The sequence below is a fragment of the Thunnus albacares genome, chromosome 10, assembly GCF_914725855.1.
Source record: "Thunnus albacares chromosome 10, fThuAlb1.1, whole genome shotgun sequence".
In the NCBI taxonomy this organism is placed as follows: domain Eukaryota; kingdom Metazoa; phylum Chordata; class Actinopteri; order Scombriformes; family Scombridae; genus Thunnus; species Thunnus albacares.
In genome coordinates this window covers 35,045,561-35,072,652 of record NC_058115.1, presented here as the reverse complement: position 1 = coordinate 35,072,652, position 27,092 = coordinate 35,045,561, and the positions used below count along the sequence as shown (strand labels likewise).

Genomic DNA, 27,092 nt, shown 5'->3' with positions numbered 1-27,092 from the left:
CCCTTCACGTTCACATCCCTGACCACTTTAAAAAGCGCGTTTTTACTCATCGTCCCCTCTAACCCATCACATTCACATCCCTGACCGCTTTAAAAAGCGCATTTTTACTCATCGTCCCCTCTAACCCTTCACGTTCACATCCCTGACCGCTTTAAAAAGCGCGTTTTTACTCCTTGTCCACTCTAACCCTTCACATTCACATCCCTGACCGCTTTAAAAAGCGCGTTTTTACTTATCGTCCACTCTAACCCTTCACATTCACATCCCTGACCGCTTTAAAAAGCGCGTTTTTACTCATCGTCCCCTCTAACCCATCACATTCACATCCCTGACCGCTTTAAAAAGCGCATTTTTACTCATCGTCCCCTCTAACCCTTCACGTTCACATCCCTGACCGCTTTAAAAAGTGCATATTTACTCCTTGTCCACTCTAACCCTTCATATTCACATCCCTGACCGCTTTAAAAAGCGCGTTTTTACTCATCGTCCCCTCTAACCCTTCACATTCACATCCCTGACCGCTTTAAAAAGCGCGTTTTTACTCATCGTCCCCTCTAACCCTTCACATTCACATCCCTGACTGCTTTAAAAAGCGCGTGTTTGCTCCTTGTCCACTCTAACCCTTCACATTCACATCTCTGACTGCTTTAAAAAGTGCCTTTTTGCTCCTCATCCCCTCTAACCCTTCACATTCACATCCCTGACTGCTTTAAAAAGTGCGTTTTTACTCCTTGTCCACTCTACCCCTTCACATTCACATACTTGACCGCTGTATAAAGTGCATTTTTGCTCCTCGTCCCCTCTAACCCTTCACATTCACATCCCTGACCGCTTTAAAAAGTGCGTTTTTGCTCCTCGTCCACTCTAACCCTTCACATTCAAATCCTTGACCACTTTAAAGAGCACCTTTTTGCTCCTCATCCCCTTTAACCCTTCACATTCACATCCTTGACCGCTTTATAAAGTGCGTTTTTGCTCCTCATCCCCTCTAACCCTTCACATTCACATCCCTGACTGCTTAAAAAGTGCGTTTTCTCTCCCATTGCCCTCTAACCCTTCACATTCACATACCTGACCACTTTAAAAAGTGCGTTTTTGCTCCTTATCCCCTCTAACCCTTCACGTTCACATCCCTGACCGCTTTAAAAAGCGCGTTTTTACTCCTTGTCCACTCTAACCCATCACATTCACATCCCTGACCGCTTTAAAAAGCGCATTTTTACTCATCGTCCCCTCTAACCCTTCACATTCACATCCCTGACTGCTTTAAAAAGCGCGTTTTTACTCCTTGTCCACTCTAACCCTTCATATTCACATCCCTGACCGCTTTAAAAAGCGTGTTTTTACTCATCGTCCCCTCTAACCCTTCACATTCACATCCCTGACTGCTTTAAAAAGTTTGTTTTTGCTCCTCGTCCCCTCTAACCCTTCACATTCACATCCCTGACCGCTTTAAAAAGTGCGTTTTTGCTCCTCGTCCACTCTAACCCTTCACATTCACATCCTTGACCGCTTTATAAAGTGCGTTTTTGCTCCTCATCCCCTCTAACCCTTCACATTCACATCCCTGACTGCTTAAAAAGTGCGTTTTCTCTCCCATTACCCTCTAACCCTTCACATTCACATACCTGACCGCTTTAAAAAGTGCGTTTTTGCTCCTTATCCCCTCTAACCCTTCACATTCACATCCCTGACTGTTTTAAAAAGCACCTTTTTGCTCCTCATCCACTCTACGCCTTCACATTCACATACCTGGCCGCTTTAAAAAGCGTGTTTTTGCTCCTTGTCCACTCTAACCCTTCACATTCACATCCCTGACCACATTAAAAAATGCGTTTTCTCTGCCAGTGCCCTCTGACCCTTCACATTCACATACCTGGCCGCTTTAAAAAGCGTGTTTTTGCTCCTTGTCCACTCTAACCCTTCACATTCAAATCTTTGACCACTTTAAAAGCGCCTTTTTGCTCCTCGCCCCCTATAGCCCTTCACATTCACATCCCTGACCGCTTTAAAAAGTGCGTTTTCACTCCCGGTCCCCTCTAACCCTTCATATTCACATCCATGACTGCTGTAAAAAGCGCATTTTCACTCCCTGTCCCCTCTAAGCCTTCACATTCACATACCTGACCACCTTAAAAAGTCCGTGTTCTCTCCTGCTGTCCTCTAACCTTTCACATTCACATTCCTGACCGCTTCAAAAAGTGCATTTTTGCTCCTCACCCCCTCCAACCCTTCACATTCACATCCTTGACCGCTTGTAAAAGCGCGTTTTTGCTCCTCGTCCACTCTAATCCATCACGTTCACATCCCTGACCACTTTAAGAAGTGCGTTTTTGCTCCTTGTCCCCTCTAACCCTTCAAGTTCACATCCCTGGCCACTTTAAAAAGCGGGTTTTTGCTCCTTGTCCCCTCTAACCCTTCACATTCGCATCCCTGACCGCTTTAAATAGTGCTTTTTCTCTCCTAGTCCCCTCTAATCCTTCACATTCACAACCCTGACCACTTTAAAAAGCGGGTTTTTGCTCCTTGTCCCCTCTAACCCTTCACATTCACATCCCTGGCCACTTTAAAAAGTGCGTTTTTGTTCCTCATCCACTCTAATCCTTCTTATTCACGTCCCTGACTGCTTTAAAAAGCGCGTTTTCACTCCCTGTCCCCTCTAATCATTCATGTTTATGTCCCTGACTGTGTTAAAGAGCATGTTTTCACTCATCACTTGCTCTAATTCTTCATGTTCATCTCCCTGACCATTTCAAAAAGCGCATTTTTGCTCCTCATCACCTTTAATCCTTCATATTTACATCCCTGACCTCTTTAAAAAATGTGTTTTTGCTCCTCTTCCTCTCTAATCCTTCTTATTCACATCCCTGACCGCTTGAAAGAGCGTGTTTTCACTCCCCGTCCCAATCATTCATGTTTAAATCCCTGACCGTATTAAAGAGTGCGTTTTCACTCCTCCGTACTAATAACAATAATAGCAGGAGAAGATGTCCAGGCTGGACCACGCTGTCATCACTCAGTCTTCAGAGTTTCCTTTTTGATAAAGCTTATAGTTAGGGCCGACCAGGCTCGCCTTGGATCAGCCCTTAGTTATGCTGCTATAGGCCTAGACTGCTGGGGGACTTCCCATGATGCACTGAGCTCCTCTCTCCTCCTCCTCCTCTCCATCTGTATGCATTCATGTCCCATTAATGCACATTACCAACTTGGCTTCTTCATTTTAAAGAGCGCGTTTTTGCTCCTCGTCTGCTCCAATCCTTCCTGTTCACGTCCCTGACCGCTGTCTACCTGTCCACCTGTGTGCAGGTCTCCTGGTTGGGACTCTGGATGTGGTCCTGGACTCCAGTGCTAGAGTGGCTCCTTACAGGATTCTGCTGCAAACTGCAGACTCCCAGATCTACTGGAACATTGCTTGTGGTGGGTCTGCTGGACTATACTGTACTGTAACATTACCCTACTGTACGGGACTGTACTGTACTGTACTGTGAACCTCAGCTGTGTCTTGCAGGCTCAAACAGGAAGGAGATCACGGAGCACTGGGATTGGCTGGAGTCCAACCTGCTGCAGACCATCTCCATCTTTGACAGTGATGAAGATGTCACCACCTTCGTCAAAGGAAAGATTTGTGTACGTCACTTCCTGTTTGTCTTCTCTTGCTGTGTGTTCCTATCAGTGATGATGTCACTTTTTGCAGGGCCTCATCGCGGAGGAGAAGCGGCTGCAGCCGGGGGAGGAGCCTGAGGAGGACTGTGGGAAGTTTCGGGAGGCAGAGCTAAAGATGAGGCGGTTGTTCCGAATGCCGGAGGAGGAGAAGCTGGTGAATTATTACTCTTGCAGCTACTGGAAGGGCAGAGTGCCACGGCAGGGCTGGCTCTATCTATCCGTCAACCACCTGTGCTTCTACTCATTCCTATTGGGCAAGGAAGGTACGCCTGGCCAGTCACAGGCCAGCAGATCATGATGTCATTCATACAGTCTGTGCAGGATATATTCCAGGAGTACTTCTGTTGTTACCATAAGGTACTTCTGTAGGAGGTACTTCTGTAATTACCAGGAGTACTTCTGTATGTACCAGGAGTGCTTCTGTAGGTACCAGGATTACTTCTGTAGGTATCAGGAGGTATTTGATACCAGGATTACTTCAGTAGGTACCAGGAAGTATTTGTTACCAAGATTATTTCTTTAGGTACCAGGAGGTATTTGTTACCAGGAGGTACTTCTGTAGGTACCAGGATTACTTCTGCAGGAACCAGAATTAATTCTGTAGTTACCAGTATTACTTCTGTAGGTACCAGGAGGTATTTGTTACCAGGATTACTTCTGTAGTTACCAGTATTACTTCTGTAGGTACCAGGAGGTATTTGTTACCAAGATTACTTCTTTAGGTACCAGGAGGTATTTGTTACCAGGAGGTACTTCTGTAGGTACCAGGATTACTTCTGCAGGAACCAGGATTACTTCTGTAGTTACCAGTATTACTTCTGTAGGTATCAGGAGGTATTTGTTACCAGGATTACTTCTGTAGTTACCATGAATACTATACCCGGCATATACCATGAATACTATACCCGGCATATACTAATATATGCCGGGGAATGCAGTATTCATAGAACTATAGTTACAGATTTACTCACCTCCCCCCACTCCCTCCACCCTCTCCCAGTGACCTTGGTGGTGCAGTGGATGGAGGTCACCCAGCTGGAGAAGAATGCCACTCTTGTGTTCCCGGAGAGCGTCCGTGTCAGCACGCGTCACGAGGAACATTTCTTCTCCATGTTCCTCAACATCAACGACACCTTCAAGCTGATGGAGCAGCTTGCCAACATCGCCATGCGCCAGCTGCTAGACAACGAGGCGTTCGCTGCCGACCGCTCGCTGCCCAAACCCTGCAAGACGCTCAAGAACGTTTCTGCGCTCAAGAGGTCTCACTCTGTTTAGTAATCGTACACCTGAGAGCATTTACTGTGCTCAGAACTGTATGTGCAGACAACATACATTTAACAAAGCATTCACACTGTATCAGCCTCTCCTCCTCCTCTCTATCTGACACATGTTCTCTCTCAGCCAGGATGGTGTTGACCTTTTCCCTCTATCCTCTCTGGCTGCTGTAGGGACTTGGACGCGCGGGCAAAGAATGAGCGGTACCGGACCATGTTCAGGCTGACGCAGGACGAGCGTCTGGACGGACACACTGACTGCACGCTGTGGACGCCATTTGCGAAGATGCACGTAGTCGGACAGCTGTTCATCTCCAACAACTACATCTGTTTCAGCAGCAGAGAAGAAGAGCTGTGTCAGCTGATCATCCCGCTCAGAGAGGTGTGTACCGTACAGCTACTTGTGAACACCTGCAGCGGCCTCGTCTTACCCATGATCCTCTGCTCCTCAGGTGTCCATCGTGGAGAAAGCGGACAGCAGCAGTGTCCTACCTTGTCCCGTCTCCATCAGCACCAAGAACAAGATGACCTTCCTGTTCGCCAACCTCAAAGACCGGGACTTTCTGGTGCAGCGGATCTCGGACTTCCTGCAGCGGACGCCCGACAGCTGCTGGGGCGACACCAGCCCGCTGTCTCTGATTGGTCAATCGGTGCGTCGCTCACAACGGTGTCCAGGTTATGTAGGGTGTGACACCATCCATTTTCTTCTTCTGATGTTTGCTTTGTTCTCAGGCACCTACCGGCTCCGAGTCTGTCAGCAAGGGGCGACATTACCATGCTGGCCTCCCCACCGCCAGCCGAGCGCTGCTGCAGCTCTACCAGCAGGAGGCTACAGAAGACCTGGGCCCCCGAGCTGTGAGTACTACACCGGTACTACACCGGTCTTACACCGGTACTACACCTGTACTACACCTGTACTACACCGATACTACACCGGTACTACACCTGTACTACACCGGTACTACACCGGTACTACACCTGTACTACACCGGTACTACACCTGTACTACACCGGTACTACACGGTACTACACCGGTACTACACCTGTACTATACCGGTACTACACCGGTACTACACTGGTACTACACCGGTACTACACCTGTACTACACCGGTACTACACCGGTACTACACCTGTACTACACCGGTACTACACCGGTACTACACTGGTACTACACCGGTACTACACCTGTACTACACCGGTACTACACCGGTACTACACCGGTACTACACCGGTACTTCACCAGTACTACATGGGTACTACACTAGTAATACACCAGTACTACACCTGCACTACACTGGTACTACACCGGTACTACACCTGTACTACACCTGTACTACACCTGTACTACACCTGTACTACATCTGTACTACACCAGTACTACACCTGTACTACATCTGTACTACACGGATACTTCACCAGTACTACATGGGTACTACACCGGTACTACACCTGTACTACACCTGTAATACACCAGTACTACACCGGCACTACACCTGTAATACACCAGTACTACACCTGTAATACACCAGTAGTACACCAGTACTACACCTGTAATACACCAGTACTACACCTGTAATACACCAGTACTACACCTGTACTACACCTGTAATACACCAGTACTACACCTGTACTACATCTGTACTACACGGATACTTCACCAGTACTACATGGGTACTACACCGGTACTACACCTGTACTACACCTGTAATACACCGGTACTACACCTGCACTACACCGGTACTACACCGGTACTACACCTGCACTACACCGGTACTACACCTGTACTACACCTGTAATACACCAGTACTACACCAGTACTACACCGGCACTACACCTGTACTACACCTGCACTACACCGGTACTACACCGGTACTACACCGGTACTGTTAGTTTTGGGGTTTGAAGAATTCTGGTGAATCGGATCATTATCTTTCTATCAAAGTGTGACACAAGATGGTGTCAGACATGAACACCTCCTCCTCTCCTCCTCCTCCTCTCCTCCTCCTCCCCTTCTTATCCTCCTTCTGCTCCTCATCTCATCCTCTCCTCCTCTTGTCCTCCTCTGTTCCTTCTCTCCTGCAGATGAAGGAGAAGATGAAGGAGGAGGCGTGGAACATCCATTTCTCAGAGTTCGGTCGAGGTGTCTGTATGTACAGAACCTCTAGAACCAGAGAACTCATCCTGAACGGGATCCCAGAGAACCTGAGAGGGGAGCTGTGGCTGCTGTTCTCTGGTTAGTTCATTCACACGTTCATTCACTCACTCACTCATTCATTTATTCTCTCATTCATTCATTCATTCAGTCACTTACTCGTTCATTTATTCACTCACTCACTCATTCAGTCATTCATTCACTCATTCATTTATTCACTTATTCATTAATTCATTCATCCACTCACTTATTCATTGATTCACTCATTCATTCATTCATTCACTCACTCACTCACTCATTCATTCACTCATTCATTCATTCATTCACTCACTCACTCACTCACTCACTCATTCATTCATTCAGTCGTTCATTAATCCACCTGTCACCTGTGCCTGCAGGAGCCCAGAATGAGATGGCGTCCCACCCTGGTTACTATGGCGACCTGGTGGAGCAGGCCATGGGGCTTTGTTCATTGGCTACCGAGGAGATTGAGCGCGACCTTCACCGCTCGATGCCCGAACACCGAGCCTTCCAGAACGAGACGGGCATCGCTGCACTGCGCCGTGTCCTCACCGCCTACGCTCACCGGAACCCGGGCATCGGATACTGCCAGGTAGTACTACATATACTATGTATATATATACTATGTCTATATATATACATATACACACACACACATACATACATACATACATATATATAAATATGTATATATGTATGTATGTATATACAGTATATATGTGTGTGTGTGTGTATATATATATATATATATATAAAGTGTAGATATAGATATAGATACTTTATATAATACAACCAGGGCATCGGATACTGCATATACAATATACAGTAAAAAAAATATAAAAATAAAATTAAAGCTGCAAGCAGCGTTGGTCGGGACCTCGCACTCTGGCCCGTCGGGATCATTTTGCTTTTTAAAAATGAAGGATATTTATTACAAGTGTGGTGTGCTTTTATTTTGAAAGATTGATTGACAGGATGAGAGTTTTCTGCAGGGTGAGACATGTCTGTCTCGCTCACACTGTGTCATCAAAATCATGCAAGTTTTGGGCCCATTCACTTGAATTTCAATTAGTAAATTGAAAACTCTTGATGAGTTTGTGTGTAAAACAATTTATTTTCCTAATTTTCATCAAGTCTATTTTTAGAAAAGTAAAGACTTTTAACCCACATGACCTGGTGAAAGTTTGATTTGAATGGAGAGTGTGAGTGAACCCACACCTTTTTGAACATTTACTGCTTCCACATAGTTTTAGATACAAACTTCATTTGAACTTTAAATGAGTCACGAGACTTTGACCTACAAATCTTGAATTTACATGTTTTTTCTATCTTTTATTGTTTTTGAGATATTAGAGTGTGAGTTTTAAAGTATTTTCTTGCTCCTCCTGTGATTTTATAATGAGTGTGTATTGCGGAATGTTTCACAGCACTGAGGGAGTGACATCACCAGGAGCAGTTGGAGAGGAGGATTTTAGAGTACGCTTCTTGTGAAATCTCCTCATAAATCCCATGACTTTGGCCAAATCTTACATTAAAAATCATATTTTAGTAGGAAATTTCGTGGCGAATCCATTGATACAGGTTTGAAAGTGGTCAGACTTACAGTTTAGACGTCAGAAGCTTCTGTTTGACATAAAGTTCATGCCCATAGATATCCTCCCCATTGGTTTACATTGTAAGGGTGATGTGGCACTGCAACTTTCAGGGCTTATAAAATCCAAACCATTCTAGTTATTACAAAGTTTTTAACAACTTTTCTTCAGCACAGTGTCATAAGTCATGTATCAAAGTTTGAAGCCGATACCATTAACACCCTTGGAGGAGCTAGCGTTTCACCAGACCTGATGTGTGTGCCAAATTTGGTGAGTTTTTGAGCATGTTTAGGGTCAAATTTAGGGTTTAAGTCCTGTAATAATAGAGAGAGAAAGAAACAAACACACGTAAAACAACAGTAGTCCTCTGCCTTTTGGGCTCGGTCCCTAAAAAAAAACACACATATATATATATATGTATATGTGTGTGTGATATACTATGATGTCGTCCTCCTCCTGCAGGCGATGAACATCGTCACCTCCGTCCTGCTGCTCTACTGTACGGAGGAAGAAGCCTTCTGGCTGTTGGTGGCGCTGTGTGAGCGGATGCTGCCAGACTACTACAACACCAGGGTCGTAGGTCAGTAACGGGTTGCTGTGACCTCTGACTGCTGATTGGTTCATACGTTGGTGATGTAATATAAGCTGACCCCGTCTTGAGTGCCCCATGATGCTGATATTATCTGCTCCAGAATAAAGGAACACCTAAACAAAGATAGTGCAGAGATGCAGCAGCAGGGATGCTGCAGCAGAGACGCAGCAGCAGAGATGCAGCAGCAGAGACGCAGTAACAGTGATGCAGCAGTAGTGATGCAGCAGCAGATGCAGCAGCAGATGCAGCAGCAGATGCAGCAGCAGAGATGCAGCAGTAGTGATGCAGCAGTAGTGATGCAGCAGCAGAGATGCAGCAGCAGTGATGCAGTAACAGTGATGCAGCAGTAGTGATGCAGCAGCAGATGCAGCAGCAGATGCAGCAGCAGATAGTGATGCAGCAGATGCAGCAGCAGATGCAGCAGTAGAGATGCAGCAGCAGGGATGCAGCAGCAGATGCAGCAGTAGAGATGCAGCAGCAGGGATGCAGCAGCAGTGATGCAGCAGTAGTGATGCAGCAGTAGTGATGCAGCAGCAGTGATGCAGCAGTAGTGATGCAGCAGCAGGGATGCAGCAGCAGAGATGCAGCAGCAGTGATGCAGCAGTAGTGATGCAGCAGCAGGGATGCAGCAGCAGAGATGCAGCAGCACGGCTGCAGGGGGCACTGTCCCGCTCTGATGTGTTGGATCTCTGCAGGAGCTCTGGTGGATCAGGGCGTGTTCGAGGACCTGACCCGGGCCTTCCTGCCCCTGCTGTATGAACACATGCAGGATCTGGGCGTGATCTCCACCATCAGCCTGTCCTGGTTCCTCACCCTCTTCCTGTCTGTGATGCCCTTCGACAGCGCCGTGCTGCTGGTCGATTGCTTCTTCTACGAGGGCATCAAGGTCATCTTCCAGGTACTGACCGCCTGTTACCTGACTGTTTACTGTTTACTGACTGTTTACTGACTGTTTAATGTTAACTGACTGTTTACTGACTGTTTACTGTTTACTGACTGTTTACTGTTTACTGACTGTTTACTGACTGTTTACTGTTTACTGACTGTTTACTGACTGTTTACTGTTTACTGACTGTTTACTGTTAACTGACTGTTTACTGACTGTTTACTGTTTACTGACTGTTTACTGACTGTTTACTGTTTACTGACTGTTTACTGACTGTTTACTGTTTACTGTTTACTGACTGTTTACTGACTGTTTACTGTTTACTGACTGTTTACTGACTGTTTACTGGCTGTTTACTGTTAACTGACTGTTTACTGTTTACTGACTGTTTACTGACTGTTTACGGTTTACTGACTGTTTACTGTTTACTGACTGTTTACTGACTGTTTGCTGTTTACTGACTGTTTACTGACTGTTTACTGTTAACTGACTGTTTACTGTTTACTGACTGTTTACTGACTGTTTACTGTTTACTGACTGTTAACTGACTGTTTACTGTTTACTGACTGTTTACTGACTGTTTACTGTTAACTGACTGTTTACTGTTTACTGACTGTTTACTGACTGTTTACTGTTTACTCACTGTTTACTGTTAACTGACTGTTTACTGACTGTTTACTGACTGTTTACTGTTAACTGACTGTTTACTGACTGTTTACTGACTGTTTACTGACTGTTTACTGTTTACTGACTGTTTACTGACTGTTTACTGACTGTTTACTGTTTACTGACTGTTTACTGTTTACTGACTGTTTGCTGACTGTTTACTGTTTACTGACTGTTTACTGTTTACTGACTGTTTACTGACTGTTTACTGACTGTTTACTGTTTACTGACTGTTTACTGACTGTTTACTGTTAAGCCTACTTGTGTACCTGTGTACCTGTTTACCTGTTTACCTGTGTACCTGTTTACCTGAGTACATGTGTACCTGAGTACATGTGTACATGTGTGACCCTCGGGTTACCTAACCCTAACCCTGAGTGAACAGGTACGTCAGGCGTGTAATAGAGTGTGAGTGGGCAGCATTCTTCTGTTGTGACCTTTGAACTCTGACCTCTGCTGTTGTTACCTGAACATCTTGCAGGTGGCGCTGGCGGTGCTCCATGACAACATGGACGCCCTGCTATCCTGCAGAGACGAGGGAGAAGCCATGACCATCCTGGGCAGGTATGATGTCACAGTCCAGGTGTGTCAAATGATGCTGACAGAGCTGCCAGATGTTCATACGCGCGTGTGTGTGTGTGTGTGTGTGTGTGTGTGTGTGCAGGTACCTGGATAACGTTGTGAATAAACAGACGGTGGCTCCACCCATCCCTCACCTGCACGCCCTGCTGACGAGCGGTGACGAGCCGCCACCTGAGATCGATGTCTTCGACCTCATCAAGTCATCCTACGAAGTCAGACTGACTTAGTGACACGATGTCATCACACTCATTCACTCTCATACAGCACTGTACACATATATAAACATACATATATACTGTAAACATATATAAACATACATATGTACTGTAAACATATATAAACATACATATGTACTGTAAACATATATAAACATACATATGTACTGTAAACATATATAAACATACATATGCACTGTAAACATATATAAATATACATATGTACTGTAAACATATATAAACATACATATGCACTGTACACATATATAAATATACATATGTACTGTATACATATATAAATATACATATGTACTGTAAACATATATAAACATACATATGCACTGTACACATATATAAATATACATATGTACTGTATACATATATAAATATACATATATACTGTACACATATATAAATATACATATATACTGTATACATATATAAATATACATATGCACTGTATACATATATAAACATACATATATACTGTAAACATATATAAACATACATATGTACTGTATACATATATAAACATACATATATACTGTATACATATATAAATATACATATGCACTGTATACATATATAAACATACATATGCACTGTATACATATATAAATATACATATGTACTGTATACATATCTAAACATACATATGCACTGTAAACATATATAAATATACATATGTACTGTATACATATATAAACATACATATGCACTGTATACATATATAAATATACATATATACTGTATACATATATAAATATACATATGCACTGTATACATATATAAATATACATATGCACTGTATACATATATAAACATACATATGCACTGTATACATATATAAATATACATATGTACTGTATACATATATAAATATACATATGTACTGTAAACATATATAAACATACATATGTACTGTAAACATATATAAACATACATATGCACTGTATACATATATAAACATACATATGTACAGCACTGTACACATATTGTATGTGGGAATATGTTTCTCGGTCTAACTCCCATAGCCAGGGCGTCTCGGTCTAACTCCTGGTTTCTGCTTCTTCTTCTCTGTTTGAGCAGAAGTTCGGCAGTTTGCGCTCTGATGTCATTGAGCAGATGAGGTTCAAGCAAAGGTTAAAAGTCATCCAGTCTCTGGAGGACACGGCCAAGAGGAGCGTGGTGGGTGATGTTAGCGTGCTACCAGCTAATGCTAACATGCTAATACGGATGAGTGTTTACAGGTGTGTTTGGTTGCAGGTGAGAGCGATGATGACAGAGTCAGCTTTCAGCATCGAGGAGCTGGAGGAGCTGTACTGTCTTTTTAAGGTCAGAACATGTTCCAGCAAACTGCACCAAACGCTCTGACACACCCACCCATTCAAGGGTTTTTCTTTATATTTATATAAATTTATATTTAACTATTAATGAAAACCGTCCAGGTGTTAACATCATGAAGCTGGTTCAGATATTATCAACAGTGTGCAAAGCTGTCATCAAGGCAAACAGATATAATGTGTTCGTTTAACACTTTCGTTGTTTACTACTTCATTCTATATTTGTTATTTTATAGTTTTGAGGTCTTCAGTTTTGTTCTACAATGGAGAAAATAGTAGATATTTTTTAAAAAGCCTTCAATGAGAAGCTGTGTCCAAACTGTTGACTGTTGCTGTCGAGCAACCATTCAGTTACACAACACGTCCTGTTTCAGGCCCAGCACATGACCAGCTGTTAGCATGTTAGCGGTTAGCTACAGTAGTTGACCCTGCCCTCCTGTTTCAGGCCCAGCATATGACCAGCTGTTAGCATGTTAGCGGTTAGCTACAGTAGTTGACCCTGCCCTCCTGTTTCAGGCCCAGCACATGACCAGCTGTTAGCATGTTAGCGGTTAGCTACAGTAGTTGACCCTGCCCTCCTGTTTCAGGCCCAGCATATGACCAGCTGTTAGCATGTTAGCGGTTAGCTACAGTAGTTGACCCTGCCCTCCTGTTTCAGGCCCAGCATATGACCAGCTGTTATTGGGGCTCCAGCAGCTCAGCAGCGGAGCGTCACGATCCGAGCCTGCCGTACCTAGAGCAGTACCGCATCGACCCTGTGCAGTTCACCCAGCTGTTCACCGCGCTTGCTCCCTGGCTCTGTGGAGGCCACACCCCCTCGCTGTCCGCCCGTCTCTTCAGGATCCTGGACCAGAACCAGGACGGCCTTGTCAACTTCAAGGAGTTCATCACCGGACTCAGTGAGTGGACACATTAATAGAAACACGTCCAGAATAACAGAAACACGTCCAGAATAACAGAAACACGTCTGAAATAACAGAAACACGTCTGAAATAACAGAAACACGTCCAGAATAATAGAAACACACCCAGAATAACAGAAACACGTCTGAAATAACAGAAACACGTCTGAAATAACAGAAACACGTCCAGAATAATAGAAACACGTCTGAAATAATAGAAACACGTCCAGAATAATAGAAACACGCCTGAAATAATAGAAACACGTCTGAAACAACAGAAACACGTCCAGAATAATAGAAACACGTCCAGAATAAAAGAAACACGTCTGAAATAACAGAAACACGTCCAGAATAATAGAAACACGTCTGAAACAACAGAAACATGTCCAGAATAATAGAAACACGCCTGAAATAATAGAAACACGTCTGAAACAACAGAAACACGTCCAGAATAATAGAAACACGTCCAGAATAACAGAAACACGTCTGAAATAACAGAAACACGTCCAGAATAACAGAAACACGTCTGAAATAACAGAAACATGTCCAGAATAATAGAAACACGTCTGAAATAACAGAAACACGTCTGAAACAACAGAAACACGTCCAGAATAATAGAAACACGTCTGAAATAATAGAAACATGTCTGAAATAACAGAAACACATCCGGAATAACAGAAACACGTCTGAAATAATAGAAACACGTCTGAAACAACAGAAACACATCCAGAATAACAGAAACACGTCTGAAATAAAAGAAACACGTCTGAAACAACAGAAACACGTCCAGAATAACAGAAACACGTCTGAAATAACAGAAACACGTCTGAAATAACAGAAACACGTCCAGAATAATAGAAACACGTCTGAAATAACAGAAACACGTCTGAAATAACAGAAACACATCTAGAATAATAGAAACACGTCCAGAATAACAGAAACACGTCCAGAATAATAGAAACACGCCTGAAATAACAGAAACACGTCCAGAATAATAGAAACACGTCTGAAATAACAGAAACACGTCCAGAATAATAGAAACACACCCAGAATAACAGAAACACGTCTGAAATAACAGAAACACGTCTGAAATAACAGAAACATGTCCAGAATAATAGAAACACGTCTGAAATAACAGAAACACGTCCAGAATAACAGAAACACGTCTGAAATAACAGAAACACGTCTGAAATAACAGAAACACGTCCAGAATAATAGAAACACGTCTGAAACAACAGAAACACGTCTGAAATAACAGAAACACTTTGAAATAATAGAAACACGTCCAGAATAACAGAAACACTTTGAAATAATAGAAACACGTCCAGAATAACAGAAACACATCTGAAATAACAGAAACACGTCTGAAATAACAGAAACACGTCCAGAATAATAGAAACACGTCTGAAACAACAGAAACACGTCTGAAATAACAGAAACACGTCTGAAATAACAGAAACACGTCTGAAACAACAGAAACACGTCTGAAATAACAGAAACACGTCTGAAATAACAGAAACACGTCCGAAATAACAGAAACACGTCTGAAATAACAGAAACACGTCCAGAATAATAGAAACACGTCTGAAATAACAGAAACACGTCTGAAATAACAGAAACACGTCCAGAATAATAGAAACACGTCTGACACAACAGAAACACGTCCAGAATAACAGAAACACGTCTGAAATAACAGAAACACGTCCAGAATAACAGAAACACTTTGAAACAACAGAAACACGTCCAGAATAACAGAAACACGTCTGAAATAATAGAAACACGTCTGAAATAACAGAAACACGTCTGAAATAATAGAAACACGTCTGAAACAACAGAAACACGTCTGAAACAACAGAAACACGTCCAGAATAACAGAAACACTTTGAAATAATAGAAACACGTCCAGAATATTAGAAACACGTCTGAAATAACAGAAACACGTCCAGAATATTAGAAACACGTCTGAAATAACAGAAACACGTCCAGAATAACAGAAACACGTCTGAAATAACAGAAACACGTCCAGAATAACAGAAACACTTTGAAACAACAGAAACACGTCCAGAATAACAGAAACACGTCTGAAATAACAGAAACACGTCTGAAATAAAAGAAACACGTCTGAAATAACAGAAACACGTCCAGAATAATAGAAACACGTCTGAAACAACAGAAACACGTCTGAAATAACAGAAACACGTCTGAAATAACAGAAACACGTCCGAAATAACAGAAACACGTCTGAAATAACAGAAACACGTCCAGAATAATAGAAACACGTCTGACACAACAGAAACACGTCCAGAATAACAGAAACACGTCTGAAATAACAGAAACACGTCCAGAATAATAGAAACACGTCTGACACAACAGAAACACGTCCGGAATAACAGAAACACGTCTGAAATAACAGAAACACGTCTGAAATAACAGAAACACGTCCAGAATAATAGAAACACGTCTGAAATAACAGAAACACGTCTGAAATAACAGAAACACGTCTGAAATAACAGAAACACGTCCAGAATAATAGAAACACGTCTGAAATAACAGAAACACGTCTGAAATAACAGAAACACGTCTGAAATAACAGAAACACGTCCAGAATAATAGAAACACGTCTGAAATAACAGAAACACGTCTGAAGTAACAGAAACACGTCCAGAATAATAGAAACACGTCTGACACAACAGAAACACGTCCAGAATAACAGAAACACGTCTGAAATAACAGAAACACGTCTGAAACAACAGAAACACGTCCAGAATAACAGAAACACGTCTGAAATAATAGAAACACGTCCAGAATAATAGAAACACGCCTGAAATAATAGAAACACGTCTGAAACAACAGAAACACGTCCAGAATAATAGAAACACGTCTGACACAACAGAAACACGTCCAGAATAACAGAAACACGTCTGAAATAACAGAAACACGTCCAGAATAATAGAAACACGTCTGACACAACAGAAACACGTCCGGAATAACAGAAACACGTCTGAAATAACAGAAACACGTCTGAAATAACAGAAACACGTCCAGAATAATAGAAACACGTCTGAAATAACAGAAACACGTCTGAAATAACAGAAACACGTCTGAAATAACAGAAACACGTCCAGAATAATAGAAACACGTCTGAAATAACAGAAACACGTCTGAAATAACAGAAACACGTCTGAAATAACAGAAACACGTCCAGAATAATAGAAACACGTCTGAAATAACAGAAACACGTCTGAAGTAACAGAAACACGTCCAGAATAATAGAAACACGTCTGACACAACAGAAACACGTCCAGAATAACAGAAACACGTCTGAAATAACAGAAACACGTCTGAAACAACAGAAACACGTCCAGAATAACAGAAACACGTCTGAAATAATAGAAACACGTCTGAAATAACAGAAACACGTCTGAAACAACAGAAACACGTCCAGAATAACAGAAACACGTCTGAAATAATAGAAACACGTCTGAAACAACAGAAACACATCCAGAATAACAGAAACATGTCTGAAATAATAGAAACACGTCTGAAACAACAGAAACACATCCAGAATAACAGAAACATGTCTGAAATAATAGAAACATGTCTGAAATAACAGAAACACGTCTGAAATAACAGAAACACGTCCAGAATAATAGAAACACGTCTGAAATAATAGAAACACGTCTGAAACAACAGAAACACATCCAGAATAACAGAAACATGTCTGAAATAATAGAAACACGTCTGAAACAACAGAAACACATCCAGAATAACAGAAACACGTCTGAAATAATAGAAACACGTCTGAAATAATAGAAACACGTCTGAAACAACAGAAACACGTCCAGAATAACAGAAACACGTCTGAAATAATAGAAACACGTCTGAAATAATAGAAACACGTCTGAAACAACAGAAACACATCCAGAATAACAGAAACACGTCTGAAATAATAGAAACACGTCTGAAATAATAGAAACACGTCTGAAACAACAGAAACACGTCCAGAATAATAGAAACACGTCTGAAATAACAGAAACACATCCAGAATAACAGAAACACGTCTGAAATAATAGAAACACGTCTGAAACAACAGAAACACATCCAGAATAACAGAAACACGTCTGAAATAATAGAAACACGTCTGAAACAACAGAAACACGTCCAGAATAACAGAAACACTTTGAAATAATAGAAACACGTCCAGAATAATAGAAACACGTCTGAAATAACAGAAACACATCCAGAATAACAGAAACACGTCTGAAATAATAGAAACACGTCTGAAACAACAGAAACACATCCAGAATAACAGAAACACGTCTGAAATAATAGAAACACGTCTGAAACAACAGAAACACGTCCAGAATAACAGAAACACTTTGAAATAATAGAAACACGTCCAGAATAATAGAAACACGTCCAGAATAATAGAAACACGTCTGAAATAACAGAACACTTTGAAATAACAGAAACACGTCCAGAATAATAGAAACACGTCCAGAATAATAGAAACACGTCTGAAATAACAGAAACATGTCCAGAATAACAGAAACACGTCTGAAATAACAGAAACACGTCTGAAATAACAGAAACACGTCCAGAATAATAGAAACACACCCAGAATAACAGAAACACGTCTGAAATAACAGAAACACGTCTGAAATAACAGAAACACGTCCAGAATAATAGAAACACGTCTGAAATAATAGAAACACGTCCAGAATAATAGAAACACGCCTGAAATAATAGAAACACGTCTGAAACAACAGAAACACGTCCAGAATAATAGAAACACGTCCAGAATAACAGAAACACGTCTGAAATAACAGAAACACGTCCAGAATAACAGAAACACGTCTGAAACAACAGAAACACGTCCAGAATAACAGAAACACATCTGAAATAACAGAAACATGTCCAGAATAATAGAAACACGTCTGAAATAATAGAAACACGTCTGAAACAACAGAAACACGTCCAGAATAATAGAAACACGTCTGAAATAATAGAAACATGTCTGAAATAACAGAAACACATCCAGAATAACAGAAACACGTCTGAAATAATAGAAACACGTCTGAAACAACAGAAACAAATCCAGAATAACAGAAACACGTCTGAAATAAAAGAAACACGTCTGAAACAACAGAAACACGTCCAGAATAACAGAAACACGTCTGAAATAACAGAAACACGTCCAGAATAATAGAAACACGTCTGAAATAACAGAAACACGTCCAGAATAACAGAAACACGTCTGAAATAACAGAAACACGTCTGAAATAACAGAAACACGTCCAGAATAATAGAAACACGTCTGAAATAACAGAAACACGTCTGAAATAACAGAAACACGTCCAGAATAATAGAAACACGTCCAGAATAACAGAAACACGTCCAGAATAATAGAAACACGCCTGAAATAACAGAAACACGTCCAGAATAATAGAAACACGTCTGAAATAACAGAAACACGTCCAGAATAATAGAAACACACCCAGAATAACAGAAACACGTCTGAAATAACAGAAACACGTCTGAAATAACAGAAACACGTCCAGAATAATAGAAACACGTCTGAAATAACAGAAACACGTCCAGAATAACAGAAACACATCCAGAATAACAGAAACACGTCTGAAATAACAGAAACACGTCCAGAATAATAGAAACACGTCTGAAATAACAGAAACACGTCTGAAATAATAGAAACACGTCTGAAATAATAGAAACACGTCTGAAACAACAGAAACACGTCCAGAATAACAGAAACACTTTGAAATAATAGAAACACGTCCAGAATATTAGAAACACGTCTGAAATAACAGAAACACGTCCAGAATATTAGAAACACGTCTGAAATAACAGAAACACGTCCAGAATAACAGAAACACGTCTGAAATAACAGAAACACGTCCAGAATAACAGAAACACTTTGAAATAATAGAAACACGTCCAGAATAATAGAAACACGTCTGAAATAACAGAAACACGTCCAGAATAACAGAAACACGTCTGAAATAACAGAAACACGTCTGAAATAACAGAAACACGTCTGAAATAACAGAAACACGTCTGAAACAACAGAAACACGTCTGAAATAACAGAAACACGTCTGAAATAACAGAAACACGTCCGAAATAACAGAAACACGTCTGAAATAACAGAAACACGTCCAGAATAATAGAAACACGTCTGAAATAACAGAAACACGTCTGAAATAACAGAAACACGTCCAGAATAATAGAAACACGTCTGACACAACAGAAACACGTCCAGAATAACAGAAACACGTCTGAAATAACAGAAACACGTCCAGAATAACAGAAACACTTTGAAACAACAGAAACACGTCCAGAATAACAGAAACACGTCTGAAATAACAGAAACACGTCTGAAATAACAGAAACACGTCTGAAATAATAGAAACACGTTTGAAACAACAGAAACACGTCTGAAACAACAGAAACACGTCCAGAATAACAGAAACACTTTGAAATAATAGAAACACGTCCAGAATATTAGAAACACGTCTGAAATAACAGAAACACGTCCAGAATATTAGAAACACGTCTGAAATAACAGAAACACGTCCAGAATAACAGAAACACGTCTGAAATAACAGAAACACGTCCAGAATAACAGAAACACTTCGAAATAATAGAAACACGTCCAGAATAATAGAAACACGTCTGAAATAACAGAAACACATCCAGAATAACAGAAACACGTCTGAAATAACAGAAACACGTCTGAAATAACAGAAACACGTCCAGAATAATAGAAACACGTCTGAAATAACAGAAACACGTCCAGAATAACAGAAACACTTTGAAGCAACAGAAACACGTCCAGAATAACAGAAACACGTCTGAAATAACAGAAACACGTCTGAAATAACAGAAACACGTCTGAAATAACAGAAACACGTCCAGAATAATAGAAACATGTCTGAAACAACAGAAACACGTCTGAAATAACAGAAACACGTCTGAAATAACAGAAACACGTCCGAAATAACAGAAACACGTCTGAAATAACAGAAACACGTCCAGAATAATAGAAATACGTCTGAAATAACAGAAACACGTCTGAAATAACAGAAACACGTCCAGAATAATAGAAACACGTCTGACACAACAGAAACACGTCCAGAATAACAGAAACACGTCTGAAATAACAGAAACACGTCTGAAATAACAGAAACACGTCCAGAATAATAGAAACACGTCTGAAATAACAGAAACACGTCCAGAATAACAGAAACACTTTGAAACAACAGAAACACGTCCAGAATAACAGAAACACGTCCAGAATAACAGAAACACGTCTGAAATAACAGAAACACGTCCAGAATAATAGAAACACGTCTGACACAACAGAAACACGTCCAGAATAACAGAAACACGTCTGAAATAACAGAAACACGTCTGAAATAACAGAAACACGTCCAGAATAATAGAAACACGTCTGAAATAACAGAAACACGTCTGAAATAACAGAAACACGTCTGAAATAACAGAAACACGTCCAGAATAATAGAAACACGTCTGAAATAACAGAAACACGTCCAGAATAATAGAAACACGTCTGACACAACAGAAACATGTCCAGAATAACAGAAACACGTCTGAAATAACAGAAACACGTCTGAAATAACAGAAACACGTCCAGAATAATAGAAACACGTCTGAAATAACAGAAACACGTCCAGAATAACAGAAACACGTCTGAAATAACAGAAACACGTCCAGAATAATAGAAACACGTCTGAAACAACAGAAACACGTCCAGAATAACAGAAACATGTCTGAAATAACAGAAACACGTCTGAAATAACAGAAACACGTCCAGAATAATAGAAACACGTCTGAAATAATAGAAACACGTCTGAAACAACAGAAACACGTCCAGAATAATAGAAACACGTCTGAAATAACAGAAACACATCCAGAATAACAGAAACACGTCTGAAATAATAGAAACACGTCTGAAACAACAGAAACACATCCAGAATAACAGAAACACGTCTGAAATAATAGAAACACGTCTGAAATAATAGAAACACGTCTGAAACAACAGAAACACGTCCAGAATAACAGAAACACGTCTGAAATAATAGAAACACGTCTGAAATAATAGAAACACGTCTGAAACAACAGAAACACATCCAGAATAACAGAAACACGTCTGAAATAATAGAAACATGTCTGAAATAATAGAAACACGTCTGAAACAACAGAAACACGTCCAGAATAATAGAAACAGGTCTGAAATAACAGAAACACATCCAGAATAACAGAAACACGTCTGAAATAATAGAAACACGTCTGAAACAACAGAAACATATCCAGAATAACAGAAACACGTCTGAAATAATAGAAACACGTCTGAAACAACAGAAACACGTCCAGAATAACAGAAACACTTTGAAATAATAGAAACACGTCCAGAATATTAGAAACACGTCTGAAATAACAGAAACACGTCCAGAATAACAGAAACACGTCTGAAATAACAGAAACACGTCCAGAATAACAGAAACACTTTGAAATAATAGAAAAACGTCCAGAATAATAGAAACACGTCTGAAATAACAGAAACACGTCTGAAACAACAGAAACACGTCCAGAATAACAGAAACACGTCTGAAACAACAGAAACACGTCCAGAATAACAGAAACACGTCCAGAATAATAGAAACACGTCTGAAATATTAGAAACACGTCCAGAATAATAGAAACACGTCTGAAATAACAGAAACACGTCTGAAACAACAGAAACACGTCTGAAATAACAGAAAGACGTCCAGAATAATAGAAACACGTCTGAAACAACAGAAACACGTCTGAAATAACAGAACACTTTGAAATAACAGAAACACGTCCAGAATAATAGAAACACGTCCAGAATAATAGAAACACGTCTGAAACAACAGAAACACAAAGTTATATGTAATGTTTTATTGTTGTTTCTAATGTTTAATAGTTATTTAAAATGTTTAAAAGGTGTTTATCATGTTTGCATGTTGATGGATTTTTGTGTCTTCAGACGATGTAAGTTTGACTTTCAGTGTGTTTATCATGTATAACGTGCAGTAACATGTGGATATATGTGTGTCAGGTGTGTGTGCTCAGACTGTTGTGTGTGTCTGCAGGTGGAATGTATCACGGAGACATGACAGACAAACTCAAACTGCTGTTCAAGCTCCACCTGCCACCAGGTAACAGCTCACCTGTCTGTGTGTGTGTGTGTGTGTGTGCGTGTGTGTGTGTGTGTGTGTGTGTTGGGGGGGGTATCTTCTAGTGTTTAACTTGTCTCTCTGAACGTGATTTTAATGAGTTTGAGGCTTCAGACAGACGACAGGTGTGTTCTGAGGTTCGGTCGGTCTGCTGTGCCGAGCGTGTAGAGTTTGAGGAAACATGGTCTCAAAGGTCACTGGGGTGCAGAGCAGGAGGGAGGTCAGGATCTTCAGTTCTGGGTCTGAATCAGTAGAGATTCTCCACGTTTTAAGACATAAAAGAATAATTTGTGTCCGAGGCAGCTGGATTCGCAAGATCACGACATCATCATGAGATCACAGAAGAATCCGTGTTGTCAGGCTTCAGGGTTCTGTTTGTGTCTGAACCTCCGGCGGTTCGGACCGGTCGGCATTCTGTGAGGATTCTCATGTGATCTTGTGAATCCAGCTGGTAAGACGGAGATGGACGGGCGGTTCATCCGATCTCCTGCCGAGTATCTTTTGAAAGTGCTTCTCCGTGTAACAAACCATCTGGAGCATCAGGTTAATCATTCTAAACATCCTTTAAGATGGCCGCATCGTGAGTCTCAAGCTGTTATAGTAGCTTTGTTCTCCTTTATCCTGATCCACATGTTTGACCTGAATTGAGCTTAAATAAGTCAAGCATTAACTAAATCACTCTACACGGCCACAAGACTGAGATACTGATCCAATATCAAAGTAGTAAATGTTAAATGGATTTCACATGTCTGGCGCCTTTCTAGTTTCCTGACCGCTCAAAGTGCTTTACAGTACATGTCAACATTCAGCCGTTCACACACACATTCATACACTGATGGCAGCAACAGAATCGTGATTCATATTTCATCAACATTGTCTAGTTTGACAGTTTGATCTGAGTTGTCGCTGTTTTTCCCTTCAGGTTTACTGAGTGAACGTTTGTTTTGGTCTGAGATGCTAATGCGACATCTAGTGGGGCTGATGATGTCATATATCGCACCTTTTAAATAATTTATTTAAAATGTGATAATAATAACTTATTTTACCAGTCAATTGGGAACAAACACAAAAACAGGAAGAAGAGCTCCTGGATGGCAGAAGGGAAAGTTAACACTCATCTCACTGCCGGCTGTACAGAGAGATCAGTGTTATTAGTCCAGCTCGGACGATGTAGCTCATAGTCGACCTTACAATGGTAGGAAAGAGGTGTCGTTTGTGTTTTTACAACATTTAGCTTATGAGTTATTGATCCGGGATGTTCTGGGATGTAGAAATGAAATTGTGACGTCTCTAATTCTCTGTGTTCGTGCACTGGAGGCTTCAAGTTTCCGTATATCACTTGTGTAAGTTTCGTACTGGACCACGAATGGCTCCAAACTAGCTGTGATGTCACAAAACCTGCAGGTAGGTCCAGGTGTTAAACTGAGATTTAAAGGTGAGAAACTTTTCAAAACAACAAACAAACACTAACGAGTCTGTCTGTCTGTAGCTTTGTGTGCGGAGGAGGCTGAGTCTGCTCTGGAGGCAGCGCACTTCTTTACTGAAGATGCAACACAAGGTGACACACACACACACACACACATACAGTAACACACACACACACACACACACACACACACACACACACACACACACATACAGTAACACACACACACACACACACATACAGTAACACACACACACACACACACACACACACACACACACACACACACACACATACAGTAACACACACACACACACACACACACACACACACACACACACACACATACAGTAACACACACACACACACACACATACAGTAACACACACACACACACACACACACACACACACACACACACACACACATACAGTAACACACACACACACACACACATACAGTAACACACACACACATACACACACACACACACACACACACACACACACACACACACACACACACACACACACACACACACACACACACACATACAGTAACACACACACACACACACACATACAGTAACACACACACACACACACACACACACACACATACAGTAACACACACACACACACACACACACACACACACACACACACACACATACAGTAACACACACACACACACACACACACACACACACACACACACACACACACATACAGTAACACACACACACACACACACACACACACACACACACACACACACACACATACAGTAACACACACACACACACACACACACACACACACACACACACACACACACACACACACACACACACACACACACACACACACACACACACACACACACATACAGTAACACACACACACACACACACACACACACACACACACACACACACACACATACAGTAACACACACACACACACACACATACAGTAACACACACACACACACACACACACACACACATACAGTAACACACACACACACACACACACACACACACACACACACACACACACACACACACACATACAGTAACACACACACACACACACACATACAGTAACACACACACACACACACACACACACACACATACAGTAACACACACACACAGTAACACACACACACACACACACACACACACCCGTCATCATCATCGGTGATCACTCGAGGTCGGATAGAAGTGATCTGTAGTTGCCACAGATCTTATCTCCCCTCTCAAAGACTGACAGTCACGGCTTCTTTGAAGATTTCTGCCAGGATCCCGTCAGGTCCCGTCAGGTCCCGTCAGGTCCCGTTAGGTCCCGTCAGGTCCCGTTAAGTCCCGTCAGGTCCCGTTAGGTCCCGTCAGGTCCCGTCAGGTCCCGTCAGGTCCCGTCAGGTCCCGTCAGGTCCCGTTAGGTCCCGTCAGGTCCCGTTAGGTCCCGTCAGGTCCCGTCAGGTCCCGTTAGGTCCCGTTAGGTCCAGAGGCCTAGTTGTTGCTCATCCTGGACCTCGTTACACCCAGGATGTCACCCATGTGTTCCATGATGGGCCGCTTGTTTGGATTTGGTCGGCGGCTTCTATTTCAACGGTGGTGTTTTGGTTCAGAAGCTCCTACAAGACTTCTCTCCATCCAGAGCTGATGGCCTCTTCGCTTCCCAGGAGAGACTGTCCATCGTTGGAACTGATGGGGATGAGGCCCTGTAGCTGGGTCCATACACAGCCTTGGTAGCACTGAAGAGACCTCAGTAGGGTTTTTCCATTGAGCACTTTAGGCCTGCGCCGAATCAAACCATTACCAGTTTAAACATGCTGAGTCATGCCAAGCTGTGCCCAAGATGGACCCTCTCCGGAGTCGGGCTAAAGTGTCCCTGACCCGGTTTCAAGTAGGTTGCTGTGTTGCGAGACTCGACTCATGTCTGTGGAGACCAGAGAGAAAGATGTTTGTCTGTGTGTTCAGCTCTCGGGACGTCTGTAGGAACCGAATCTCTGTGGTTTAAAGTTTAGTTTCTCTTCCATGTTTGTATTTTCAGATATCTGCTCTCCACTGAAGGCTTTTATTGTGAAGAATTTATAGGAAATGTGTTTATCCACCATTTTACAGCAATGACCTCTAGTCAAAGCCATGATGTATACAACTCTACTGGTGTCACCCGTGTCAGCAAGCTGCTGGATTTCCGGGGCCTTCGCAGTCCACCAGTTGTTCTTCAGTTCTGTCATCCTGCTTTAGATGGAGCCTTCGATGTCTTGTGCCTTGTGCAGAAGTTTTTCCTTTCAGCGTCTATCAGATGTTGAATCTCAGTATCACTTTCATCAAACCAATCCTGATGTTTCTTTGTCCTGAAGCCGATGATCTACCTGATGGTCTTAAGGATTGTGGTCTTCAGGGTCTCCCAGTGTCCTTCGACATCCTCTGAATACTGTTTTGGGAGTCGCTCTTGTAGGGAGTTCCTCAGGTGTGTCTTGTTGATATCACTCAGTGTCTTCTGAATTCTTCTTGTGCATCAATC

The 27,092-nt window shown here is 41.7% G+C and overlaps 1 protein-coding gene across 3 annotated transcripts in view; it reads left to right on the top strand.

The window, feature by feature from the left end:
• The window catches only part of LOC122990296 (TBC1 domain family member 9B), a 34,058-nt gene that overhangs the window by 1,194 nt on the left and 5,772 nt on the right, over positions 1 to 27,092 (top strand). For all 3 annotated transcript variants that reach the window (XM_044363606.1, XM_044363605.1, XM_044363604.1), the window contains 18 exons: positions 3,307 to 3,417; positions 3,509 to 3,627; positions 3,695 to 3,926; positions 4,664 to 4,922; positions 5,112 to 5,319; positions 5,390 to 5,587; positions 5,670 to 5,792; positions 7,021 to 7,171; positions 7,489 to 7,703; positions 9,166 to 9,283; positions 9,991 to 10,193; positions 11,329 to 11,411; positions 11,512 to 11,641; positions 12,734 to 12,832; positions 12,911 to 12,979; positions 13,646 to 13,886; positions 23,046 to 23,111; positions 24,619 to 24,687. In XM_044363606.1, coding sequence (XP_044219541.1) covers positions 3,307 to 3,417; positions 3,509 to 3,627; positions 3,695 to 3,926; positions 4,664 to 4,922; positions 5,112 to 5,319; positions 5,390 to 5,587; positions 5,670 to 5,792; positions 7,021 to 7,171; positions 7,489 to 7,703; positions 9,166 to 9,283; positions 9,991 to 10,193; positions 11,329 to 11,411; positions 11,512 to 11,641; positions 12,734 to 12,832; positions 12,911 to 12,979; positions 13,646 to 13,886; positions 23,046 to 23,111; positions 24,619 to 24,687 — 2,694 coding nt within the window. The remainder of the gene's footprint in view (positions 1 to 3,306; positions 3,418 to 3,508; positions 3,628 to 3,694; positions 3,927 to 4,663; positions 4,923 to 5,111; positions 5,320 to 5,389; positions 5,588 to 5,669; positions 5,793 to 7,020; positions 7,172 to 7,488; positions 7,704 to 9,165; positions 9,284 to 9,990; positions 10,194 to 11,328; positions 11,412 to 11,511; positions 11,642 to 12,733; positions 12,833 to 12,910; positions 12,980 to 13,645; positions 13,887 to 23,045; positions 23,112 to 24,618; positions 24,688 to 27,092) is intronic.